Raw genomic sequence first — 26,266 nt, 5'->3', positions numbered from 1 at the left:
GAGGAGGAGCAGTGGGAGCTGCTGGGAGCCCCCCTCGTCCAGCTGGGTTTCCTTTGAGACCTGCGGTTCCCCAGCTGCCCTGAGCATCCTTTGCCTCCAGCCAGCTCCTGCCCAGCAGCACTTTGCCCTGTCTGGATGCTGCTCAGAGCATCACAAAGTGCTGAGTGGGTCAGCCCAGACACCACGGGCAGAGAACCAGCCCTGCTCAGCCCCTGGAGGTTGGGCTGGCACGGCAGGCTGCCAGAGTGACCCCCCTGTGGTACCTGGGAGTGTCCATCACTGCTGCCAGAGCAGGAGAAACAGAGATGCAGGTGAATTAGAAATGAAACCTCAGGTGGAGCTTGCTGGCTCTCCTCAGGCTCAGCAAATGAACACCCCAAGCCCAGCTTCCCTGGACTCCTGCAAACCAGCTGCTGCTCACACCAGCGCTGAGCTCAGAGCACTCGGGTGCCTTTGGCTTCCACATCCCAAACAGGGCACACACATCACCTCTGCAGGGCATCCTCTCCCTCATTACTGCTCTTGAGCTGTGTTAAAGCAGAACAAAAAGACCCAGAACCACACGGTGCCAGCCTGGAGGTGCCAAAGCCAGCCCTGCACCTGGGCACGGTGAGGGTGGGGACCTCAGCGTGCCAGGGTTTGGGAATCAGTCTGGAAGCTTGGACTTCTGCACAAGCCATGGGCTCACAAACCCCAGACCTGCTGCCTCTGCTCCTTCCTTAAATCCATGATTAAAACACAGCTTTACAGCTTTTACACTTGCAGAGAGTAAAGCTGAAATTCCCCAAATCTGTGGCCATTCCCTGTGGCCAGGCACAGCTCCCCTGGCAGCCCAGCTGCTCCAGCCTTCACTGGCTGCTCCCCAGCACCACCAGGGCTTTCACACCTCTGCACAGCACACCCACAAGAATTCCCTCACCTCCCACTGCTTCATCTCCTTCTCTTCCCTCAAGCCCCCCTGTGAAACTTCCTGTGTTGGACCCCAGGGATAAAAAAAAAAAAAAAAAAAAAATGGGGAGAGAAAAAGGTAAAACACAAGCACGGAAAATCCCACAACAAAACAAACCAAAAAACCCTCACAACAAACCACGTCCCTCCTGGCAAAACCCAGAGCGCCGCTTACACAACATCTTTACTCGCTCCATTATTTATAGGGCAACTGAAACATTTATTCCTACACACAACTACCCGGTGTGCTGGGGAAGGTAACGCTGGAAATCCTCCTGGAAGAGGTAACTCCATGGAAATCCTCCTGGCAGAGCTAACCCCACAGCCAATCAATAAGCAGGGCAGCAAATTGCTATTAATTATGCTTGCTGGGATCTCTGGCCCACCCCAGCCCTGCCTCTTTCTTCAATCAAGGAGAAGAAACGCTGGCTGCATAAAATAAACCCCATCCTGAGCACTGGCAAGAAATTAATTTCAAAGTCAAAGCCATGGGGTTGCAGAAGGTCACATCCCAGAGCAGCCAGTCCCAGACCCTCAGCACTTGCAGGGCCGTGGTGTGGAGTTGGTTCACAGGGACAGGAGGTCCCTCCCAACCAGGACTTCTCCCATTGAGCCCAACCCTTTCCAAAGACATTGAGCCTGATCCACCCCATCTCAAAGGCCAGGAAAAGCTGCCAGTGGCTCTTGGCAAAGCCTGGTGGCACTGCCATGCTCCTGTCAGTACAAACAACTGCGCCCCCTGTCCCACAAACATCTTTTTGTGGCCATGGATTTCAGGATGAAGTAATTACTGATGGGTTATGGGCAGGCTGGAGCTGGACTGTCTCAGAGGAAGGTTGATCAATAGCAGGCCATCAATAGGGCAATCAGTCACCTCTGCTGGGAACTGTGCCCCAAGGAGGCCCAAATGCCATTACTCGTGCCTTGGGTCAGCCCCAGGGCTGGGACCCAGAGGCATGGCTGGATTAGGGGCAGTGTAATCTGCTTTTTGGGGCACACAGCACAGCAGTCCCGTGCCAGGGCTCACAGCTGGGCATGCCCTGCCTGTGAGGAGCAGAGTTAAAATTAAATTAACACAGCCAGGAGCCAGCTCGGCGTGGGTGCTGGAAATGAGGGATGTGGGCAGTGATGCACCTGTGAGAGAGGAGAGAGGACAGCTCTCTCCTGAAGGACAGGGCTGGGCTGTGGTGCCAGGCAGCATCAGAGCCATGTGCCCTTGAGTGACAGTCCCCACTGCACCACCAGGACAATGGCAAAGGTATCCCTGTGCCCAGGAGCTGCACTGTCAGCATCCTCAGCAGCCTGCTCCTTTCCAGGTGCCAGCGATGGCCGGCGTCCCAGGACCAGCAGGACACGCCGTGCTGGAGGTCTCCCCTGCTTTAATAGGATCTGTCGTCTGGCAATCTAATTTGATCGAGGAAAACTAATGAAAACAGGCCCTGGTCTGCAGCACGGATTAGCCCAATCAGGCCAGAGTGGCTACTTTATTGTTCAGCTCCCTGGCACCAGCTGTGCCTGTGTGCAATCAGCCCTGAGAGCCATCAGGCTGCATCCGCCCCAGCTGCCCCAGCCGCCTGCAGAGCTCCAGTGCAGGGGTGGGGGGTGCAGGCTGTGACACCCACGTGTACCTCGGGCACAAGGACAGCACAGGACACTGAGAAGGAAGCACCTCCACCAGCACAGGTTTTCATTAGCTTTAAGGGATGTCCCTGGGTTAAAACCAGATCCCATTACTGAGGAGAGCAGCATGTGTGGTGCTGACTGCTGGCATTGGGAGTGGCCAGAGATATTAATGGGGCAACACATCCCAGGACAAGGCTCATCTGTCCCCTCCAGACCCCAGTGTTGGGTCTCCAGGGCTCAGAGAGGTGGAGCAGACCTACACAGAGCATCACAGAGTCACCCCAGAATGGTTGGGACCTTAAATATCATCCAGTTCCACACCCTGCCATGGGCAGGAACACCTTCCACTGTCCCAGGGTGCTCCAAGCCCTGTCCAACCTGGCCTGGAACAATTCCTGAGATGGGGCAGCCACAACTTCCCTGTGCCAGTGTGTGGAGGAATGGGGTGAAGAGGACAGGAGAGGGAAGAACCGTGTGGAAAACACCCAGACTGTGGCAGTCCTGAGACTCCTTGTCCGGAGACCTCCCTGGCAGCATGAGCACAGGTCCTGGGTGGGTCCCTGCTCAGGCTGGCACTCAGGGAGGCAGAGATGAGCTGCACAGGGTGGGAAAATACCTGTACCAGCAGGGACTGTCTCCTGCTGCCTGCACACATTTGCTCAGCAGAGCGGACACAGCAGATGCTCAGACACTCAGCCCTCCACATTCAATCACATGCACTCTGGTGGTGCCAGGAGCCCTGTGATGGCCAGAGCTTGTGGCACCTGGCTGTGGCCACCACCCAATGGGTGCCACACACCGGGGTCAGGACCACGAGTCCCAGCCCCATTTCACACCCAGGGGCAGAGCAGGAGGGAGTGCTGCTGGAAATGACACTGGCACTGCAGGCAGGACCTCGAGGTGTCCCACCAGGTGTGACAACACAGGACACCTGGCACTGCCACCTCCCGCAGCACCTGGGGCTGGGGTGAGTCTCAGGGCAAGGGCCAGGCGTGCTGGCAGCTCAGGGGGGTTTCTCAGCCTCTCTGAAGCCCCAGATCAGTCCCACCCTCACACATGGGATGCAAAACCAGGATGCCAAAGAGGTGGGAGTGTTTTACTGGCAGGGAGAACCTCCAAGCGCACAGTGCTGGCAGAGAAGTGTGAAGCTTTAGGAATTACAGCCCTGAGCCACCTGGGACACGTGCATATTGACTCAGACCCGAGCCTTTAATAAGGCAGCTAACAGCATTGCTTTTACATTCATCCCTCTTACAAGCTGAACATGCCCAGGACAAGTTCATGTTCCAGCTGCAGCACTCGCCGGGCTCAACCGAGGGATTACCCAGCCTTGTAGCTACAGCTCACTCCTCTCCCCTTTCTTCCCTGTCTCTGTTCTGCCTCGGTGTCAGGTCAAGCAGCTCTTCCCTCTCCATGTTTGGTGTGTGCTCTGCCTGCAGATCACACACCTGCCCCAGGTGAGACGCCCCTGCCCTCTCCTTTTGTAGCTGCCGAGGAGCAGGGCACATGCCAGCGCTCTTTTCAAGCCCTTTTAAAGGATTCACCTAAACACTTCCCTGACTGCCACATGGGCCAGGAAAACTCCCCAGAAATTCTGCACCTGCTCTCCAGAGCCACTCTCGCTGCCAGAGCCGGCACGGCTCAGCAGATTAATGTCACTGCCGCGCCACACACACGTCTGCTGATGGAAAAGTGATGGCAAAGGGCAGGAGGAGACTTTGCACGGACATTAACAGGGGCTGGAGTACATTAATATTATCGACGGGCTGTCAGCGAGGCTAAAGAGGCTGTGCCAGCCCTGAGCAGGGGATGGAGGCACCGCAGCGGAGTGGGGACACACGACAGTGGGGTGGGGACACACGACAGCAAGGTGGGGACACATGAGAGTGGTGTGGGGACACAGGACAGTGGGGTGGGGACACACCATAGTGGTGTGGGGACACAGGACAGTGGGGTGGGGACCCACAACAGTGGTGTGGGGACACAGGACAGTGGTGTGGGAACACAGGACAGTGGGGTGGGGACACAAGACAGTGACATGAGGACCCACAACAGTGGTGTGGGGACACAGGACAGTGGTGTGGGGACACAGGACAGCGGCGTGGGGACACAGGACAGTGGTGTGGGGACACAAGACAGTGGTGTGGGGACACAGGACAGTGGTGTGGGGACACAAGACAGTGACATGGGGACCCACAACAGTGGTGTGGGGACACATGACAGTGGTGTGGGGACACACAACAGCGGGATGGGGACACACAACAGCGAGCACACTGCCCGTTCTGGGGGCCGTGGGTGCTGGGCAGGAGGGCAGTGGTGGCAGCCCACAAAGCCGGTGGGAGCGGGGCTGTGGGGGCACAGGGGCCCGAGGAGGGGGAGGCAGCCTGCGAGAGCCCTGACCCGTGAAGGAGCAGCCCCGGGAAGGCCCCTCGGCCACCCACATGCTCGCTGTCAGCTCCGCGCAGGCCGCGGCCCTGATGCCTTCGCCTCCCCCTCGCCAGGCTGCCCGCCGGGGCTGGAGGGCGATGCTCGGGCACAGTGGCACACTCTGGGGAGCACCTCCCCGTGCCCACCGGCCTGGGGACACGCGGGGGATGCCACATCTCGTCCTGCTCTGTCCCCGGCAGCCCCAGCTCCCGGCCAGGGCTCAGTGCCAGCGGCAGAGCGCGGTCCTACGGCAGAGCTGAAATACGGCAGTGGGAAGTCCCCTACTGCTCCCTGTGTAGCATTTTATCTTAATAACATTTTATCTTGGATGACAAGCCTGTATAATGTGGTTTAAAAGCCACGGCTACGCTGACACCAGAACAGGGGGAAGGAAAAAAGCTCTTTTCTCCCGTCTGATACATTTGCTGAGGTCACAACTCGCCAACCTCTCGCTGGATCTCGCTCGCCAAGCTGGGAGCTGCTTTGTAGAGTGGCTCAGAGGCAGCGGTGGGAGCTCAGCCCTGCTCCTCCCTCCCACTCAGGGTTCCGGCTGGAAAGGCTCTGGCTCTGGCTTTCCTTTGCAGTTCTGGCAGGGGGAGGTCTGGTCTTCCCCCTGCTCCGTGCACCGACTGCTGGAGGCTTTGAAGGGGGAACTGCGAGGCTTTGATGGCGGGAGGCTGAGTCCCAGGGGTGGCCTGACCGTTCCACCTGCTCGGGGGCAGGTACAGCCTCCTGCCCAGCAGCACAGCCCTGGCACGGCCCAGACTGCCTCCAACGCCATGCTGACCGTGCCAGGGCCAGCACGTGCAGCAGCAGCCCTGCAGCACCCAAATTTCCCGGGCACGGTGTCCCTGCTGCAGCAGGCACCGCAGCCATGCTGCACAGCACGGCATCATTAGGGAGACAGCTACTCTGGTCTAATTGCCAGTGGTTCACGGCAAACATGGCAGTCTGTGCTCGGAGCAGAACGGGAATCACGTTAAAGACAAAGGATGGCCCAAAGAAAGAGTAGGAACTGACATTAAACCAGAGAGGGGACAGCAGCAGCACACAGCCAGGTTGACTTGGGGAGGGAGAAGACACTGACCCAGCAATGAGGGTTAAGCTCTTCTTGTGAGAGCTAATTTAAGGTCAGGCAAATCCTGCTGACAGATTATTTTTCACCTAAAACGTTCAGATCGGTGGCTCAGCCACCACAGCGCAGCAGGACCTGGAGAGCAGCTGGAGGAGCTGCTGGAAGGGCCATGGGCCAGGCTGGGGAACAGCACAGCCCTACCCCTGTCCCTGTCCCTGCCCAGGACCCCCTGTCCCATGCTGGGGTCCCTCTCACACCAGCCACAGCAGCCCAGCAGCCTTTGCCAAGAGCCAGGCACATCCCACCCTGTGCAGCCGCTCTGGTGGTGCCCCAGGAGGGACGGGAGTCCCCCCCACCCCAGGCTGTCACTCTGTCACCTCTGCTTTGCTGTGACAGACAGACAAGCCCCAGCTCGCAGGACCATCAATTATTCACACACACTATTTCTGAATATTGATGTTAAAAGCAAATTCCCGGCTTGCCCCTCGCCTGCACCTCCGAGGGGATTTTCACGCCACAAGGACCCACATTCCTGAGGAGCCACCGGGGGGAGGGACACACAGAGGGACCTTCCCTGCCACCAGGAGGTCTGCTGGCACTGGGGCTGGGGTCAGCACTTCTGGGTGGGATAAGAAACCCCCTAGGCTGGGGAGCAACCCATCCCACTGCTGAGGGATTCAGCCCAGCTGAAGGAGCGGGGAGGAAGCTCAGGGAATGAAAGGATGTGTCTGTCAGAGACAAAAGGAGCTTGCTCTCCCCCTCACTCGTTCATGAGAAAATATTTGTAAACAAATGCTTCCTGTTTGTGTTTATCCAACTTTGAGAGACTTCAAATGGAAGCCTGCTCCCCATACCATATCATTACCCCTCATTATTGCAATTTTCCAGGCTTTAGGTGGCTGGAGAAGGAAAACACAGGATAATGCACCACTCAGAAAGCTGCAGGAAGTTAAAGTGGGAGAGAGGCAAGTCCAAGCAACCCAGGGGCACCAGGTGGGCACTGCCCATGCAGACCCAGCACAGCTCCTGCATCCAGGGCAGGAGAGCAAGAGCGATTCTGGCCCTTCGTGCCAAGAAAGAACTGCAAAGTGTCACAGTCATGGACACCTTGACTGGCTCAAAACACCAGGATGCTCCAGCTGGATGCTTCTCCAGGCTGGACCACCTCACCCATGCCATTCCAGACCATTCTTACTCCTGCCTTGGCCTGAAGGTGCCCTGGTGATGGACCCAGTGCCCACTTATCTCCAGTGGGTGCTGGAACAACCAAAGGCCAGCAGACAAATGCTGACAGGAAAGGAACACTCTTCAAATAGGGAAGGGCTCCAAAAAGAAATCTCATTTGTAGATCACTGCCCTGATATCTCAGCATTTTTTACTTCACAATTCTGTTTTATATAGCCCTGTTTATTGCACTGATATCTCATCCTGCAGATTCATCTCGGATCGTCGTTAAGGTTCCTCCCCAGCTTGCAGAGATGCCTCTGCTCATCGTAAAACTCTATGTTGAAATTTCAGATTAATTAAAAGCTGTAAATTGCAAAGCCAGATGCGATAATTCACATCTTCACCCTTCCAAAAAATAAAAAACCCAAAAAACCAACAAAAAACAAAAAAAATTCCCCAAAAAATCCCAACCAAAACCAACCAAAAACCAGGGAAACGAGGAAAGTCTCTTGGTTTATAGCTGTTCCCTGAGATGGGTTCAGGCCAAAGCCACATCCCTCCATCCTCACTGTGACCCAGCCAGCGCTGCCACCCAGGGTCCCCAGCGACACCTGGCAGGGAGTGACACGGTGTCACCAAGGTGCCACCCCAGCCGGGCTGGTGACGCTGCTGAAGCTCAGAGCGCAGGGAGAGGGAGGATGAGGGATGCTAGGGAGGGCCCCCGGACAGGAGGGGAGCCCCCCATCCCCCCGAATTCCAGCTCGGCTGTCCCGGGGCCATGCCCGGAGCGGGTCCCGCCCCGCTGCCCACGCAGCTGCGGAGCGGGGACAGAGCCATCCCCCCCATCCCCCCGGGCCGGGGACACTGCTGCCCGTGCCCAAGGACACTCAGGCAGCCGTGACCACCATCTGCTCGCTGGCAGCCGAGCCAGCCCGGCCTCCATCGCCCGAGCGCAGGCACGGGGGCAGCCCCTGCTCCTGCCAGCCCTGCAACACCTCCACCAACACCCCAAAAACCACCCCCAGGAGGTGTTTCCTCCAATCCCCCCCAGCCTCCAGCTGCCCCCCGCTCTCCTGCAGCCTGGTTTGGCTGGGGCTCCTCCTGCTGCCCCCATCCGATCTCTCCCGGGTGCCCCAGGAGCGGGGCAGGCAGCAGCATCCCTGCCTCGCCGAGCTCCCGCTCGCTGCAGATCTCTTAATGCATTTCTTGGCCAGGGGTGAGGAGATTAAACACTCTGTAGACGGCGAGCTGACACAAGCTGACAGACCTGAATCTTCTGCACATGCATAAGTGCCAGTCCTCATCACAAGGATGCTCATTTGCCAGCCTCATACCTATCACTTGGGCTGGGAGTCAATCTAAATAAAGCAAATTCACTTCTTCTGAGGGGGAGAGGGAGTCGCTGGGCTGTCACAAGGTTGAGCTCAGCTGGCATCATTCTGAAGTGGAAGGTGCTGCAGGAGCAGGAAGCAGAGGGTTTCCAGCCTCCCAGGAGAGAGAGGAAGGCAGCTTTGCTTTGCTTGAAAGCTGCTGAGCCAGGAGAAACCACTAGCCCCAGGCCCAGGCTGCGAGGAGCTGGGCCCTGGAGTCAGAATCACAGGATCACCGAGGCTGGAAAAGCCCTCTGAGATCAGAGTCCAAGCTGTGCCCCATCCCCACCTGGTCACCCAGCGAGTGCCACATCCAGTCCTTCCCTGGACACCTCCAGGGATGGGGACTCCAAACCTCCCTGGACAGCCCTGTCCCTGTGCCAGAGGTGAGAGCAGAGCAAAGCCTGGCACGTGGCTGGTTCCTCCTGCTCACCTGAGCCAGCCCTGCCAGGACAGCACATCTCACCTTATTCCAGTCTGACACAGAGCCCAGAGACTCAGAGACTGGTTCAGGTTAGAAAGGACCTTAAAAATCCTCCAGTTCCACCCCCTGCCATGAGCAGGGACACCTTCCCCTATCCCAGGGTGCTCCAAGCCCTGTCCAACACTTCCAGGTAAAGAGGATCCACAACTTCTATCCCTCTCCTTCCCTCCTACCCTCCAGCACTCGGTTGCAAGGATTAAGACTCATTTCCAATGAAGTTTTCATTATTTTCTGCTCTCCTTCTTTATTCCCCAACTCATTTGCATTACAAAAAAATTAAACAAAAGCTGCTTTTTTGAATCTCCACTCATTACTCCCATTACATTTGTTAACATCATTATCTTCAGCTGAAGATGGCAACTATTATCAAATGTTGCAGAGCTGCTGCAGACCTCTTGCTATATTACTCTGGAAAATTGCTTTAATGCTTATGCTTTTAGTGGTTTGAAAAAACCAGCTATAGCATTAGAAGCCATAAAGAAGATAAAAAAGTGCATCATTCGATAATAAGTGCATTTTTTCCCCTTTACACTGAAATATAAATACACGGAGGTAATGCAAGATGCAAAAGCTCTTCCTCTTCCTCCTCCTCCTCAGTGATCCAGCATGGACCCTCTGATCTGACCCTCAGTGACTCTCCCTCCAAGACTTTTCTTCAGGAAAAGTTATTGTAATAAAAACTGGGATCAAAAGGAAATAACTCGAAGGACAAAATAGTTCAATTTTCCCGGATTTTGGCAAAGGATTTCTGAGAAAGGAGAAAGGCCCAGGGCACGGGTGGTGAGTCCCTGGGTTCAGCAGGGAAGGAGAGCCCCAAGGGCAGGCTGAGGGGGCCCTGGCAGAGGCACGGTGCTGAGGAGGGGTCTAGTGACAGGGACATGTCTCAGTGTCCCAGTGCCTCCCACTTGCAACTGGAAAGCACCAGGGGTGACCCTTGGAGCCCTGGTGACATCGCTGCTCAGCTCGCTGGGAGGGGTTTGAGCCAAGGAGAGAGGATTGAAAGGATGAGCTGAACGTGAGTGTGGGGAGCTGGAGAGGCAAGGCTTGGCAGGGCAGAGAGGAACTGGGGCTTCCAAATGTCCCTCCCAAGGAGATGCTGTGTCCCCAGGGCCACCAGGAAAACAAAACAGACAGAGGAAATCCTTCCCTGAGGGTGGGCAGGCCCTGGCACAGGGTGCCAGAGCAGCTGTGGCTGCCCCTGGATCCCTGGCAGTGCCCAAGGCCAGGCTGGACAGGCTTGGAGCAGCCTGGGATAATGGAAGGTGTCTCTGTGGACTGTGCTGGCCCTCACCCAGGCCATTCCAGCTGTGAGGATGGGACAGCACAGCTCAGGAGCTGGGACCATGCACAAACCCCACCCCAGCACGGCCAGGGCTGATTTAGGGCAGCTGCAGGAGAGGTCAGAGCTCCATAGGCTCCCATCAATCAGTTAATTAAACCCAGGCAAAACAAACCTAATGAAGGCCAAAATTTACAGCCCCTGCCATGGGTTCAGGTGCAGCTGGAGCTCAACCCACCCATCTTCCCTCCTAACAAGGCTGAGCTTTTGAGGGAGATCCAGACCCTGCTCTGGAGCGGGCAGGATGTGCTGCACTCCTACCTGCAGCACCAATAGTACTCCTAAACAAGAGCAAGCTGCCAAAACTGAGGCAGCACAGAGGTGCTAAACCCTGCCAGAGAGGAGCCCAGAGTGTGTGTGTCCCTTGGCACGGGCCCTGGCACGCTCAGAGGGTGGCGCGTGAAGCGTGCCCCGTTAACCACGCGCCGATGCACAGCTCACCCAGCCCCTGCTGGAGGTCACGCCTGGCCACACAGCCCATGAGAGCCACACAAAGAGGTTCAAGTCATCACTTTGTTTTCCATCAGGCTTTTGGTGTTGATTTAAGCTGCCCAAACAAATAATTACGGTCTTATCTCCATCACGCAGCAGCATTAGCCACAATTCATCATTTTTAGCTTGTTTTGGGCATTGTGTATACATGGATAAATGAAGAAGGAGCTCAGCCATTCCCATCCCATGGAATCTGGCATTGCAAGATGGGCATTTGGTTAAATCTGCTCTTGACTAGAACAAAAATGTAATCTCCAAAGAACTCTGCAGGAAAGAGAAACACGTGTGTGCTTTTAACAGCTTTGGGAAATGAGACCAGCAGGTCTGCAGAGCTGAGGTGCAGAAATGATGCTCCCTGGGGGCACACAGGGGTGTGGCCCAAACCCTTCTCCACCCCCAGGCAGGAGATCCCCCACCAGATTTCCAGCTGTGCTTGTGCAGCTGCAAACCAGAGGCCGAGCCCTGGGCACCCAGAGCCCTGGAAGAGCCAAAACCTGGCTGAGCCCAGGGCCAGGCCGGAGCTAGCTGTAACTCACAGGCAATTCCCAGATAAGACACGACAGGTTATGCCAGAGCTCTGCCAACAGAGATCACGGGGATGATGATGAAGTTAATTCTTGATACAGCCGGGCACGCGCCGTACACCCAGCGTCTGCAAGAGCCACAACAGCCACAGCTCCTGCTCAAAGCCTGGGACGTGCCAGGATGTGGGATCCATGACACAGCAGGGCTGAGCACGTGGCCGTGGTCCAAGGTGCAGAGAGAGTTCACCTGGGCAAGGCAGCAATCCCTCCCTGGAAGGAGCTGTGTGGCTTGAACCTCTCCTGGCAGGGGGAAATCCCACCCAGGCAGCCAGAGCCGGGCACCTGAGTGCCAGGAGGTGCTTCCCGAGCCCTGCTGCTGGCAGCGTGGCACAGCTCTGCTCCCGGGTGTGAAACAAGCTGCAGAAACAGCAGCGCTGCTGGGGAGGCGCCTGCGGAACCGCAGCGCCGGGAGCTGGCACCCCGAGCAGGCACAGCAGGGGCTGAGAGTCACAGGGACACGAAGTGGCACACCAGGGACACCCCCAGAGCTGGCCCCAGCTCCTGCTGCCCGCAGCACGCTGCTCCTCCCCTGTGTGAAGGGCTTGTGGGGAGAAGCAGCTCCAAGCCATCAGCTGGGGGCTGGAGCAGGGGCTGGTGAGTGCAAAGCCATGACCAGCACGGGGTTTTCACTTCAGCCACCACCAAAGCCTCCCAGGGATGGGGAAACACAGGCCTGTCCTTCCCCTCGACCAGCACAGGGATGGGGACACACATCCCATCCTTCTCCTACTCCCCAGGGATGAGGACACACAGCCCTGTCCTTCCCCTTTATTCCCAAGGGATGGGGACACACAGCCCTGTCCTTCCCCTTGACCACACAGGGATGAGGACACACAGACCTGTCCTTCTCCTTTATTCCCAAGGGATGGGGACACACAGGCCTGTCCTTCCCCTTACTCCCCAGGGATGGGGACACAATCCCTGGGACACACAGCCCTGTCCTTCCCCTTTATTCCCAAGGGATGGGGACACACAGCCCTGTCCTTCCCCTTGACCACACAGGGATGGGGACACACAGGCCTGTCCTTCTCCTTTATTCCCAAGGGATGAGGACACACAGCCCTGTCCTTCCCCTTTATTCCCAAGGGATGAGGACACACAGGCCTGTCCTTCCCCTCGACCAGCACAGGGATGGGGACACACAGCCCTGTCCTTCCCCTCGACCAGCACAGGGATGTTCTCCCTGCCTGCACCACCATTTTTCCCCAGCCCTGTGACAGCATTGACAGCCCTTGGCAGTGCCAAGCTCCAGGCACCAGGCTGGTTTGGGTGAGAGAAAGCACTTCTCCTCGGGCTGAGCCTGCCTGTGAAGGGGACCCCTCGCTGGGGATGCCTGGCACGGAGGGAAGAGCGGGCACGGGGAGGATGGGGAGGGGCGACAGCACTCAAGCAAAGAGGACCCAGCTGGTTGTGACATGCTCAGCCACGAAAAATTACAGTTTTAAAGCTGCTTTCTGTAGAAAGACCCAGAACAGGCAACGGAGGCTCTGGAAAGGAATATTAAACACTGCAGAAATAAAAGGTATTGCTCAAGAGAAAACATAACAAGGCTGAAACCCAGCGTGGTGCAGCCTTCAGATGAAATGGAGATGAGCTGCGAATGAATTGCTCCCTCTTAAGGGAATTTCTGGCTGTTTAAGGAGGGAGGGCACACCCGTCCTTCCCGAAGGGTGAGGGTGGGGCGGGCTCCAGAGGTGCTCTCCAGGGCGTGTGGAGGCTCCCTGCCTCACCATGCCAGGGATGCAGCTCCCGCTGGGCCCTGCCATCCCCTCCATCACCTGGAGAGCCAGCTGGGCACCCTCCCACCCCAGGGAGGCTCTGCATGCAACATCCAGAGGCAGGGCAGAGCCTGGAGCACAGCCAGGGGAGGATGGTCACAGCCCCAGGGCTGCCAGAGCTCCGGGGTGTTTGGACAATGCTCCCAGGCACAGGGTGGGATTGTTGGGGTGTCTGTGCAGGGGCAGGTCCTTGATGGTCCTTGGGGGTCCCTTCCAAACCAGAATATTCCACGGTGCTGTGATCCCCTGCAGATCCCCCAGCGCTGCACAGGTCCTGCCATACCCAGCCTCTCCACATGCCCCATTTCCTGTGCCATGTTACACGAGAATCTCAGTTTCCAGTTAAAAATAACACCAGTTTCTAACCCTCGAAGGTGCAGAAAAACGTGACCTCTAAAAATCCAGAAACTGAAAGGCAAAGCAAATGAGTCCCAAATTTGTCTACGCTATAAACGTCAATTTCTTTTTGAAAGAAATGAATGTTTTTGATGAATGTTTTCTTGAATGCCTGCTTTTGGCAGTGCTGCCATCTGTGAAAAATCTCTGCCACGCTCGCTATTAAGATTTCATTTCCAAGAAGAGCTCGTAGCTGCTTTAATAAATGGTTAAAAGATTGTCAGGGGTCCAAAGGGCCAGCAGCTTGTTTACCACAAGTGGCTTCTGTCACCAAGCAAAGCACCTTTGACTGATAAGCTTAGAGCCCGCCAGCTCACAGCAGCTTCCCCCCAGCCCTTGGAGAAGCACTTCAGCAATGTCGGGCACTTAGGAGCCTAATCCCAATCGACTGTGAATGAGATTTACAGTCCTGAATGGCCAGCTCGGCCTGGAGAGGTGCCTGGGGCGCACTGAGCCCTGCCGAGGTTCCACTGCCCATCCCCCGGCCCTGGTCTGGCCTTGTGACACCCCCACTCATTGACAACCGGCACAACCCCCCCAGGGTGAGCCCCAGGTGGGCTCTGGGCTCTAGAACAGCACCCAGATCCTTCAGATGGGGCTGGGGGCACACACAGCAGCCCCAGCTTGGCACTGGGGGCACACACAGCAGCCCCAGCCTGGCACTGGGGGCACACACAGCAGCCCCAGCCTGGCACTGGGGACACACAGCAGCCCCAGCTTGGCACTGGGGGCACACACAGCAGCCCCAGATTGGGCTGTGCCCACCAGCCTGGCACTGGGGACACACACAGCAGCCCCAGATTGGGCTGTGCCCACCAGCCTGGCACTGGGGACACATCCAGCAGCCCCAGATTGGGCTGTGCCCACCAGCCTGGCACTGGGCACACACAGCAGCCCCAGCCTGGCACTGGGCACACACAGCAGCCCCAGCCTGGCACTGGGGACATACCCAGCAGCCCCAGCCTGGCACTGGGCACACACAGCAGCCCTAGATTGGGCTGTGCCCACCAGCCTGGCACTGGGCACACCCAGCAGCCCCAGCCTGGCACTGGGGGCACACCCAGCAGCCCCAGCCTGGCACTGGGGACAGACCCAGCAGCCCCAGCCTGGGCTGTGCCCACCAGCCTGGCACCCTGCAGACCCCCGAGCAGCCCAGCCCTCCTCGGGGCTGCAGCCCCCAGTGTGAGCTGGGTGGGTGTCACAGGGCAGGGCAGGGGCCCGAGGAGCCTCCCCTGTGGCAGCAGCAGGGCTCCATGGCTGCTGCAATGGAGGCCTGAAATGGCTGGTGTATTTGTAGATCCTCTGCGTGACTGAATCAAGAGGAACAATAAGATCTTTTTCCAGATTCGGCAAACATCAGTATAATAAAAAAAATTAATTATATGCTTGAACACATGCACCAGAGCAATGCCCTGTATTTTCTCCTAATTGTTCTCCAAGCCTTGCAGAGCCACATTTAAATAAAAATGAAGCAGTTATTTAAACCGCAATTAAAGATGGAGCAATTTATTTTTAAACTTGAACTATCGTCAGCAGAGCAGGAGGGGGGGAGGGGGGGCTGCACTGAGACCCCTGGTGCCAGGCAGGGCAGATTCCACTGCCCACTGCAGCCACCCTGCTCCGAGGAGGGCAGAGGGACAGGGCAGAGACTTCCAACACCCCACCAAGGGCTGCTGGCTGCTCCCTCCCCAGCCCACAGCTGCTCCTGGCTGGCACGGAGCACAGCAGCCTGTCCCCGACCTCCCAGCCCTGTGCTCTCACATGGAGGACGAGGATTTGGGCTGTCCCTGCTGGGAAAGCTCAGCCCTGGCTCCACAGCCTGGCTCAGCTCCTCCCCACCCCACGGCTGAGGCGTTTTGGGAGGCATCTGCACCCCTGGGCTCCTTGCCTCCCAACCTGGGAATTGGCTTTTAGCAACCTGGTGCCCATCACCACAACCCCAGGTTCTGCACCCAAAACCCAGCCCTGGGCACTCAGCCCTGCCTGTCCCAGAGAGGTGACACCAGCGTTGGGCACTCAGCCTGTCCCAGGGAGGTGACACCAGCCAGTGTCCCATGTCTGGAGCAGGGAGCACCCTCGACAGCAGGAGGTGGCTGGGAGGGAGCTGGGGAGGGAGGGAGGGAGGAAGAGCAGCAACCACAACAAAAACCCACCCTCTCTTTTCATAAGACAGCAGAATTTATCAGCCTGCAGCCCTTCACATCTGTCTCCTCATACAAAATGAAAGAGGCTTTGAAAAGCAGAGGAGATGAAATAAAGCCGTCTGTGTGAGGAAGCTGGCATCCCTGCCACTGTCACTGTCACCATGGCAGGAATAATGACCGGGATTGTTTCTGCATCTGGGGAAGTGTGTGGCTGGGGAGGGGGAGGGAGATGCACACCCACGGCTCCCCCTCCCCTGCCCACGAGCCCCCAGCCCCTGTGGGATGAGCTGCCTGCAGAGCCCGGGCTGTGCTGGCTCTGGCTCCTGTCCCTCGCAGCCCCGGGGCAGGGGCTCAGGCTCACACGGACTTGTGCTCCGGGAGAGCTTTGACCTGTGCAGCTCTCACATCACTGGGCTTGGCTGCAGCAATCACTGCCCTGCAGGCTCTGCTCCCGGGGGAGACCTGGGGCAGCAGGGCAGGAGCCAGCAGCGGCTCCTCCCTCACAAATGACATTTAAATAGAGGTGGAAAGGACAGGCTGGGGCTGCCCGGACAACCTGCACATGCCAGCAAGCCCAGCGCTGAGCTGGCTCTGGCATTTCATTGGCATGCTGCTCAGGGCTGTCCTGGGCACGGCAACGAGCTGGATTTCAGTGGGTCCCCTCCAGCTCCCCCTTTTCTGTGTTTCCATCCTCTTCTAGGATTTTCAAGCAGATTTTGGAGCCTTCCAAGCTGGTAGCAGCCTGCAGAGAGAGGGGTCACTCCCAAGGACCCCTCAGGGGAGGAGGCCCATGGCTGATCATGGGCTGCACCCCCATACAGAGCCCCCCAGTCCCCTGTGCCCAGCACCCACACTGTCCTGCCCAGTGCACGGAGTGCTGACCACAGCCTCAGCCTGAGCTGCTCCAGTGCCTTGCAGAAACTCCCATCCCAGTGGATTTCAGCTCTCCACCAGCAGGAAGGTCTTTAAAATGCACAAAAGCATCAGAATTTAGCAAGTGCCCTGTGAGCAGGGACACAAGAGCACGGCCCTTGTGATTCAGCAGGGACCTGGAGGCTCCAGGCTCGGTTCTGGGGGCAGGCAGGAGGGTGCTGGGCTCAGCAAGGTGCACGAGGCACGTGAGGCTCCAGGTTCCATCACAGAGCTCAGCTCCACTGCGAGCTGTGCCCCACAGCCTTCTCTGGGGCTGGTGCAGAGCACAGAATGCTCCCACAGGGATGTGCAGTGCACACTCCAGGAGTCCCTGAGCGACTCCAGGGAACCTCAGACACCTCTCAGGCTCACCAGCCCCAGGCCCCTCCTGCCCACATCACTCCCCTTCTCCCCATGGCACCAGTGGGGTGCTCCAGGGGACTTCCCTCGTGTCCCCACCTTCCTGGCCATTGCCTGAAAAGCCTGTGTGCCTTTCAGTGTGACAGGAACGCTGCATCCCAGCACAAAGGGTCACCCTGGGACCCAGGAGACCAGCAGATCCTTCCTCCAGCTGATCTCTCCCTGCTCCTGCTCTCTGCACTCCAGGAGGAGATGTACAGCCCACCTGCCTCCCGTGGGATCTCCAGATCCTCAGGCACCCATCCCAGCCTCTCTGGGCTCGCTGTTCACCCCTTCCCTAGGGCACAGCTGCTGCTCAGGGTGGCTGGAGGTGCCCTAAGGGATGGCCCTGGCACAGGGTGCCCAGAGCAGCTGTGGCTGCCCCGTCCTGGCAGTGTCCAAGGCCGGGATGGACACTGGGGCTTGGAGCCACCTGGGGTAGTGGGAGGTGTCCCTGCCATGGCAGGGCTGGGATGAGATCCTCTGAGGTCACTTCTGGCCCAAACCATCCCATGAGTGTGGGATTCCTTTCGCTGCTCTCAGCCAAAGCTCCCCTGTCCTGCAGACGCTGCCATGGCACAGCAGAACTGCCAACAGCTTTGGTTTGGGACAGGAGGAGCTCAGTGTCCCCAAATCCCCACCTGGCTCCAGCTGGGGCTGTGGAATTGGGGCACAGGAGGCGACAGGGGCACCAGGAGGTGACAGGGACACCGGGGTGGTGCCTGGGCTCTGGGCTGGGCCCAGGCTGCTGTTTACTTGTTGTGGTCCCTGCGTGTGCCGTGTGTGCATGCGTGTGGAGATTGTCTCCAACGTGACTCTGCATTATCAGGGCTATAATGAGTCCTTGTTAAAGTGGATTTGATGGAATAATTATATTCCAAAAAAACCTGCGGGAAAGCGCTCTCCCCTCTTAAAGGGCAGGATCATCAAACGTTCTCGCCACATTATTTGCAGTCACACCTTCTGCTGCATCTGCTCCTTTTAAAATCTCTAACTCCAATCTGATCTGAATATATAAATCTGAATTATCACAGCAAAAGGAGATGTGCTCACACCTTTTTTTATCTGTTGCCATGGCGATTAGATAAAATTCACGCCAAGTCTCTGGGGAAGGATGAAATGATTTCAGACAGAATCTCACCCCACTTGGTGAGAATAACGCCTGGAGCTACTTCCCTCTGTAACAGGTCTGGGCACATGTCGCAGCCAGAGAGGGTGGCAAGGGGTGGGGGAGAAGGCAGGACACCTTCGGAGATCTCCAGGCCGGCAGGGGAAAGGTTCTGCAGCCCCCGCAGCCAGGGAAGGACGGGACGCCGCTCGCTCCGGTCACATCGGCGGCTCCGCGCTGCGGCTCCGCCCGTCCCCGCCCGGGCACAGGGGACAGAACGCCGCTGGCGAGGCCCAGCCGTGTGCCCAGCGGTGCCCAGCCGTGTGCCCAGCGGTGCCCAGCCGAGTGCCCCAGGGGGGGTTTCTCCCTGCACACCCCGGCAGGGAGCGGGGCAGGCGGGACAGCCGGGTCCCCTCTCCCGGAGCGGGTCACAGCCACCGGCGCTGCTCTCAGCGCTGGGGACAGCAGGGGACAGCAGGGACACGGCAGCTCCAGCTCACAGCCTTCGGCTTTAACCCAGCCGGGCTCGTCCCATTTTCGGGCCAAACCCACCCAAAACTCCGACCCTCAGCGGGTGCCCTGCGCCCCGGGGCTCTCCGCGACGCCAAACGCACAAACAAGGGCAGCCTGCGCCTGGCCGTGTTTATTCTGCCCCGGCTTTTCCCCAGGAACAGGAGCCTGATGTCCCCCAGAATGAGCCCATTGACACAAGGACAATGCAGAATTATCCGGGCCCTGCCTCATCCCCCTCATCCCTCCGTGCCCCTCGGCACGCAGCACCCGCCCAGGGGGAACGCTGTGCCCAGAAACCTCAGAAATAAACCCCAGAAACCCCAGAAATCCCAGAAATCCAGCCTCCTGCCTCATCCCTGGACTCAGCACGTCCTGGGATGGATTACAGTGGGATTTGTGTGCAGTTCCACCTCTGTAATTTCAGAGAAAAACAGTGCAGCAGTGGCCAGTGCAGCAGAGGACAGAGAACATTTCTGGGGGGATTGACTGCATGGAACCAGGAGGAGCTGCTGCCCTTTCACTGCCCAGCCACCAAAGAGCTGCTGAGGGGAGTTTCAGGACCCCAGAACCAGCCCTGGGTCCATCTGAGGATGGCACAGAAAGGGCCATGCAGGTCAAGAGAAGCTCACAGCTGCAGCACCACAAACAGATTAACTCAGGCAGAGATATTTTGGAAACTCCTGAAAGGCTCAGCCCACAACACACACAAAAACATGTCTAAAACTTCACAGAACTCCATTTTTTATTTTTTTTTTTCAGCTCCTTCCTTCTGGCAAGCTTTACGTTTTGCTTTCCAGAGAAAAGGCTTTGTGGATAACCAGTGACTAAGTACATCCTCATCTGCACAGCCCTCAGAGGATTTGTATTAGGCTGGTGACAAAGGCAGCACCCTTAGAAATGCTGGTACCTTGACAAGTGCTCTATTTAGATTTTTTCCAACACAACCCATCACGTACACAACACTGAAGCAGCAAATAACAGCTCAGCTCGGGGTTTGCCAGGCTGGTAATGCTCCCTGCTCCAAACCCCACTGCCCTCGCCAGCCCCAGAGCTGTTTTCCCCACTGGCACAGCCTGCAGAGGTGGCATTTGTGCCCAGCAAGGCAAAGCTGGACACAGTGACATCCCTGGGCCAGCTGGGGATGGTTTGGGTGTGAGTCCACGGGCACGTGTGTGCTCAGAGGGCTGTAAAAGCCGAGCAGTGCCCAAATGAGCCCCTTGAACAGCTGAGGGGCTGAAATTGCTCCAGCCCCACTTTGTGGTGTCACCAGCAGCTCCCCGGGTTGTTTTTGCAAACCCCTGGAGTGCCCTCACACCTGGGCTCCACACTGCCACCACTGCCACTCAAAATAGCAATAAAATAATAAAAGAAAAGCTGTTTACAAGGCTGAGTTCTAAAGCAGCTTGCAGCAGCATTTTCTCACTCTCACTCCATGGCAGAGGGGTGAGGGGTGTGTAAAACCCTCTGCTCAGCTGCTGAGCTCCCACCCAGCCCCTCCAACACCCACCAAGATGCAGCAGGAGCAGCTGATCTGAGGTGTGATTGTCCCCCAGGCCCTGTCCTGTCACCAGGGCTGCCCTCCCAGGCAGAGCAGCAGAGCCCTGGCAGCGGGGCTGTGTCTGTGGCAGGGCTGGAGCACGAGGCAAGATTGATTCTGATGTGAGCTCCAGCAAGGCAAATGGGTTTTTGAAAACCCTGTAATTTCTCCACAACCCTTGACTTCTCTAAACACACAGCAGCAGAGTCAGGTGGGCACTAAACAAAAATGAGCTGCACTAATGATGATTTACGTGCAGGATAACCTGCCATAAAGAGTTTATCTTTGATTTCAGGGTCTGTTACGGCGTTGCCAAGTTAACCAAAGAGCACAACTCGTCACCCACACCCCGGGGAGGGAGGCAGCAGCTCTCCAGCTGGGCTCTCACCAGCAGGGCACCACCAAGTTCTGCACCCTCCAAAAGAGCAACAAGGTCTGGCTGAAAATATGTCAGAGGATGGGAGCCCTGTAATCCCAATTAAGAAAAAAAAAAAAAAATTCAGTCATAGAATTAAAGAACAATTTGTGTTATAAGAGACCTTAAAGTCCACCTTGTTCCTCCCCCTGCCATGGGCAGGGACACCTTCCACTGTCCCAGCACCTGTCCAAGCTGGCCTTGGGCCCTGTCAGGGATGGGGCAGCCACAGCTGCTCTGAACAACGTGGGCCAGAGAAGGATTTCCTCCTGGAACCCGGGAAAGCTCACAAAAGGGTCCCCCCAGCCCCACGTGGAGGCAGAGGCTGAGCTCACAGGAGCAGCCCCAGGGGAAGCACTCGCTGCCCCTGTTTCTCAGCTGCAGGTGTTTTGGTTTGGTTGGGGAAAAGACATTTACTACAACAGTCACTTAAAGAGAGCTTTGTGCCACCAAGGAGTGTGGATGGAGATTTTCTCTGCACATCAGGACTGTTCCTTCCCTGCTGGGAAGATGCCCAGCCTCCCACAGGGAGCACCAGAGCAAAGTTTTGGGGAAAGCAGCAGGTTTGGCAGGCTGGAGTCAGGAGAGAGCAGCACACTCAGAGGCAGCTGTGAGTGCAGCTCAGAGCTCAGGTGCAGTGCTGCAGCCCTTGCACACCCAGTGTCTCACCCAGAACCCAGCACTGTGAGCAGCAGGGACTGCAGGGCCTCAGCACCACATCCCAGCCCTCCTCACCTCCACCCCGTCCCCTCCCCTCATCCTCCTCACTCAGAATCAGGGCAGACGCAGAGGTTCAGCAGAGGTCAGGGAAAAACATATTTTTGGTAACAGCAAAGCCAGTTTTAGCTCTAACACACCAGCAACAAAAAAAATAAGCTTCAGGCAGATACTATATTTGTAATCCAACGGCAAAACATGTTTGCTTGTGTTGACTCTGCACTGTAACACAATTTATATGTTCTGTCTTTAGGGTAATTATTGCTTTAGAATGTTAAAATCGTTCCACCCTAATTAAATCATCATATTAAAAAATCCACTGCCACAGCAAACAGGGGAACAAGTCTGGTTGGGATCACGCGAGTGCAGGGATGCTCAGTTGGCAAACACTGCTGAGCCCGCCGGCCACACGGGCTCCAGCCTCCAGCATCCCAGAGCAAAGGATCCCAAACCACGGAGGAAACAACGGCCCAGGCTCTCCTGCTGATGGACCTGGAGTGCCACTCACCAAAGGCAGCACCCACAGCGGGCAGAGCATCACCTGCACCACCCAAACCGCACCATGAGCACCCCAGGGGATGGGCACCACCAGCGCCTCGTAGCCACCCACCACACAGAAACCCACCTCCTGCTCCCACATCCACAGCCTGGCAAGGGCACGGTGCCCCTCTGTCCCTGCCAGAGGGTGCCTGCCCGGGTACCACCAGGCACGTGGGCTGTGCTGGGTCAGCACCTTGGCTGCACTCGGGGCGCACAGCCCACCTGCAAGAGCCCCCAGGAGAACAGGTCACCCCCCTCCAGGTGAAGCACTTTGCTCCTTCAGCTGCTCCTGCAGCCCCAGCCCCGCTCCCGGTGGGCTCTGCTCCCCGTGGCAGCACCAGGGCTTTCTGACCTGTGAGCAAATATCAAGCACAGAGCACTCACTTTGGGCCAAATCCTTTAATTCCCTCTGGATGCCCCGGGGGAAGCAGTTATTGATTGCTTTGCTAGCAGCTCACACACGCTGTGCATCGACAGCGGCTCCACGGAGGAGCCACGAGGTCACCCCGGGGCACGGGGACACGGGGCTGGCCCCACGCTGAGCCCCGAGCCTGCCACAGCCAGGCAGGAGCAGCTGCCAGAAAATCACAGGGAAATACCCAGGGAAACCTCCTGGCCCTGCAGAGCCCCTGAGCAGAGGGGGGTGGTGCTGTCCCTCCCACGCCCCTTCCCCACGCAGGGCAGTCAGCTCGGAGTGGGACATGGCCCAGGCACGAGGCAGGGGCATGGCACAGGCAGGCCAGGCAGGTTCCATCCCAGGGGACAGGGAGGTGATGGCATTTTCACCAAGTTCCTTTCCCATGGTTGAATCAGTTGTGAAAATTGACAAGAAAAGGTGGAATTTTGACTGGAGCATCATCCTGACAAGACAAACACCCGCCCTGACTGCAGCAGTCAGACACGGGCAGCACGGGCAGGTGTTGTCCCTGTTGGCCAGGTGCCAGTGCCAGGTACCCAAGTCATCCTGCAGAGACCAGGACAGGGCACGAGTGCTGCCAAAATCACACTAAGCACCCCTCACCCCAGGGACACACAGCCAGAGCACCCAGGAGAGCCTGGGCACCTCACCCCTGCTCACACCAGCAGCACTTTCCAGCCTGGAGCTGCACAATCACCACTGGAAGCCTTTGCTGGGCAGCACAGGCACAGACAACAAGCCAAAAAGCAGATCCTCCACGACAGCAAGTGTCCCACATGGCAGAGCAGGTCAGATTTCCAGAGAACAGGTGCTCCTCTCTTACCTGGGATGATAGAAACGGTGTCTTTCTCCCAGGATACAACGCTAACGTATTCCTGCACTGAAGAGGGGATGAGGCACTTGAAAACAGCCACGTTTCCACGCATCGACCTTTGGTCCTCCACCCGAACGGTGTACGGTTCCCTGAAAACTGTGGAGGAAAGCAGATGGTTGGTAGCATGACAGTGCTGGAGGAAAACACACTTCCTTTTGCTAGAATCCCACGTTTCCCAAACAAACCAACCCACCCAGCCGCACGCTGCTCTCATCCCAAGCACCTTCCCGGGGAAGGAGGGGATTCTCTGCTGAGGAATGCGCTGCTGGCCTTGGGACAGAGGCACACCTGGCCCTGCTGGGACCTGCCACGGTCCCAGTGTCACCTGAGCGTGCCAGACTCAGTGTGGGGACCGACGGCACTTTGTGGTTGTAATGTGCATTTCACCCCTGGATGCTGAGAATGCACCCTGGGAGAGACAGCCCGTGGCACAGAGCCTGGGACCCCCTCAAGCCTCTGCAGGAACATTTGAGGAGAGCAATGACAGTTTGCCATGCTCCCAGCATGTGCCCTGCTTCTCAGGGAGATGCACATCCCTCTGACAGCTCTGTGCTGCTCCCTGGACAGCAGCAGGGCTCCAGGAGCACCTGCTGGGTGAGAGGGACCCACCTCAGCCTCTCCAGCACGACAAAGAGATGTCACCAACCCCAGCAAGGCAGACACCACAAACTCCTGAAATTCTAGTACAAAATGCAGTTGGAGCAGCTCCCTTTTCACAGTGACAAAAATTGTGCCCTGTAGGGCATGGAGACGATTGCCATCATGACAAATGCACGTTCACTTTGTCATCTAACAGCTGGCCAGAGCAGGAGCAGCTCAGCAAAGCCCTCGGCAGCCCCAGCAGGAAGGTGTTTTCCCTGGGTGGGAAGTCCCTGTGGACATTGCATCCCACACCTCACACAGCCAGGCCAGCAGTGAGAGGGTGGCAGCATTTCCACCCTGGTTTCTGGGCTTTTGGGGCTCCCTGCTCAGAGGTGTGCCACGAGGGCATGGGGAGAAGCTGCCATGGAAAGGAGCTGCAGAGCCAAAGCAGATTAACCAGCAAAGGCTTCCTTAATCACCTGGAGCTGAGGTTTATTCACAGGCTTTAAAGGGCAGCAGGGACCATGAGGAACATCCCGAGTGCTCCCTGCCTCCACCAGCACCCCGGCTGGGGACAGACCCTGGGCACAGCCCCACTGCATCCCTGAGCTGTGCCAGCCCCAGGCCAGGGCTCCAGGCTTTTCCTGCCAGCAGGAATAACCCCCGGGAGGGCAACACACACCCACAACCAGCCCACTTAAACCTCTCCCCTGGCCGGAGAAATTTGCTCCATGTGCTCGCCAACAGCTTGCCCAAGACTTCCAGAGATTTTCTCCCTCATATTTTCAGTTTCCAGTGCATTTTATTTTATTGCTGGCTTTCTCCAGCTGTAATTGGCTCTCTGTGCTGCACTGCCATTAGGAAGCACTGGAGAGTGACTGGGAAGTGGGATGGCCAGGAGGCAGCAGCAGCTGGGGAATGTTCCACAGCCATTTCCACTGCCAGAAAGGCAGAGCAGCTCCAGGAGCTGGAGCCATCCTGGTGGCCCCACTGGACATCCACATCTCCTGCTAACGAGGGGGAGGCTGAGCTCCCAGCCCAGCAGCAGGGCTGCATGCAGCCCTGGATGGAGAGGGGGCTGAGAGCCAGGACTCCCTCTCTGTGATCCCAGGGCAGCTCTGGGCACGAGGGATCCCAGCAGAGCCAGCCCTGCTGTGCCCACACGAGGAGAGCAGCAGCTCCACATTTACTACACCCCATCTGCTCCTCCACCACGCTGTGGTTTATAGGTAACCCGAGAGTGCTGGTAAATAATTCACTCTGCAGAAGGGGGTTAATACCAATTTACTCCACAGTACAAGGTATTAAAATAAAAAACCCTGTAGTCACTTCTGTCACGTTCCCTCTGCTAGCCCCACTTTTAATAGGTTACATAATGAAGCCATTCCTGGGCTATTAGCCCTCCTCAGCCTGGTCAATAATTTACTATAATGGCTTTTGGAATCAGCTCTTTGCCATATTCCTCCTTTTTTTTTTATTTATTTAATTTTTTTTTTGTTCTTAATAAGCCTTGGCAAGCTGAGGCTGGGCGCTGCAGTGGAACCAGGCTGTGGGACGCTGAGGGGGCCCCCAGCACGGACAGATGTGGCCCAGCCCCTCCCACAGCTGGGAAAAGCCTCGGTAAGTGGTTGGGCGAGACAATCCCGGTTCAGAGGGAGAGGAACTCTCCTGGCACCAGGCTGCAGCCACACCACGTTCTCCGGACACTCACCGGAGACCTCCAAGCTGCACATCCCACCCAAGGCTCTGCCCTTCTCCCTGCTCCATCCTGCTGCAGGAACCCAAGGCAGCAGCCCCGGCTCTGCCCGTGATGGAGCAGAGCAGGGAGGAGCCAGCCCCGCGTGCCCAGCCCAGCGCCCACAGGCAGCTCCCACCTGCTTTAACACGGATGTTCGGGCTCCTGATTTTGCCAGCCGAGTTCTCTGCGGTGCAGAAGTAGTCGTTGTCGTGGATGAAGCTGTTGAAGGCTGATGGCGAGAAGGGGTAGAGCTGCAAAGTCCCATTGGCATGGACATGCCGGATGTGGGGCACATCGTAGATGTCGTCACCTGTGGCCAGGTACCACCGGAGGACGGCGCTGGGTGACCCTGCTGCCGGGCAGGGGATCACCACCCCCACTGTGCTGGAGAAGGTGACCTGCTGCAGGGAGTCGTTCACAAAGTAGAGGCTGGTTCCAACATCTTCAGCGCGTGCTGTGGGCAAAGCAGAGGCCACAATGGCAAGGGGTCACCGCGGGGATCGCCAGTCCTGCTGGCACAGAGACCCCCCAGGCACAGAGACCCCCTGGCATAGAGAACCCCCTGGCACTGAGACCCCCCCCGGCACAGAGACCCCCCCCCGGCACAGAGACTCCCCAGGCACAGAGACCCCTCTGGCATAGAAAACCCCTGGCACAAAGGCCCCCCCCATCACAGAGAACCCCGC

General features: G+C 57.4%; 1 protein-coding gene across 2 annotated transcripts in view; it reads right to left on the bottom strand.

Annotated features, from left to right (window-relative positions):
* DSCAML1 (DS cell adhesion molecule like 1) overlaps window positions 1-26,030 on the bottom strand; it is an 87,654-nt gene extending 61,624 nt beyond the window's left edge. The window contains exons 1-2 of one of the 2 annotated variants that reach the window (XM_059867241.1): window positions 25,717-26,030; window positions 23,210-23,356 (exon numbers count right to left, since the gene is read on the bottom strand). In XM_059867241.1, the coding sequence (XP_059723224.1) occupies window positions 23,210-23,312 (103 nt within the window). In that variant the 5' untranslated portion in view covers window positions 23,313-23,356; window positions 25,717-26,030. The remainder of the gene's footprint in view (window positions 1-23,209; window positions 23,357-25,716) is intronic. The other variant, XM_059867242.1, reaches the window with a different exon arrangement.
* Window positions 26,031-26,266: the final 236 nt, after the last annotated feature.

The sequence above is a fragment of the Haemorhous mexicanus genome, chromosome 24 (assembly GCF_027477595.1).
Source record: "Haemorhous mexicanus isolate bHaeMex1 chromosome 24, bHaeMex1.pri, whole genome shotgun sequence".
Classification (NCBI taxonomy): domain Eukaryota; kingdom Metazoa; phylum Chordata; class Aves; order Passeriformes; family Fringillidae; genus Haemorhous; species Haemorhous mexicanus.
Note: the sequence above shows the minus strand (reverse complement) of the source record. Positions and strands in the feature narration are given on the sequence as shown.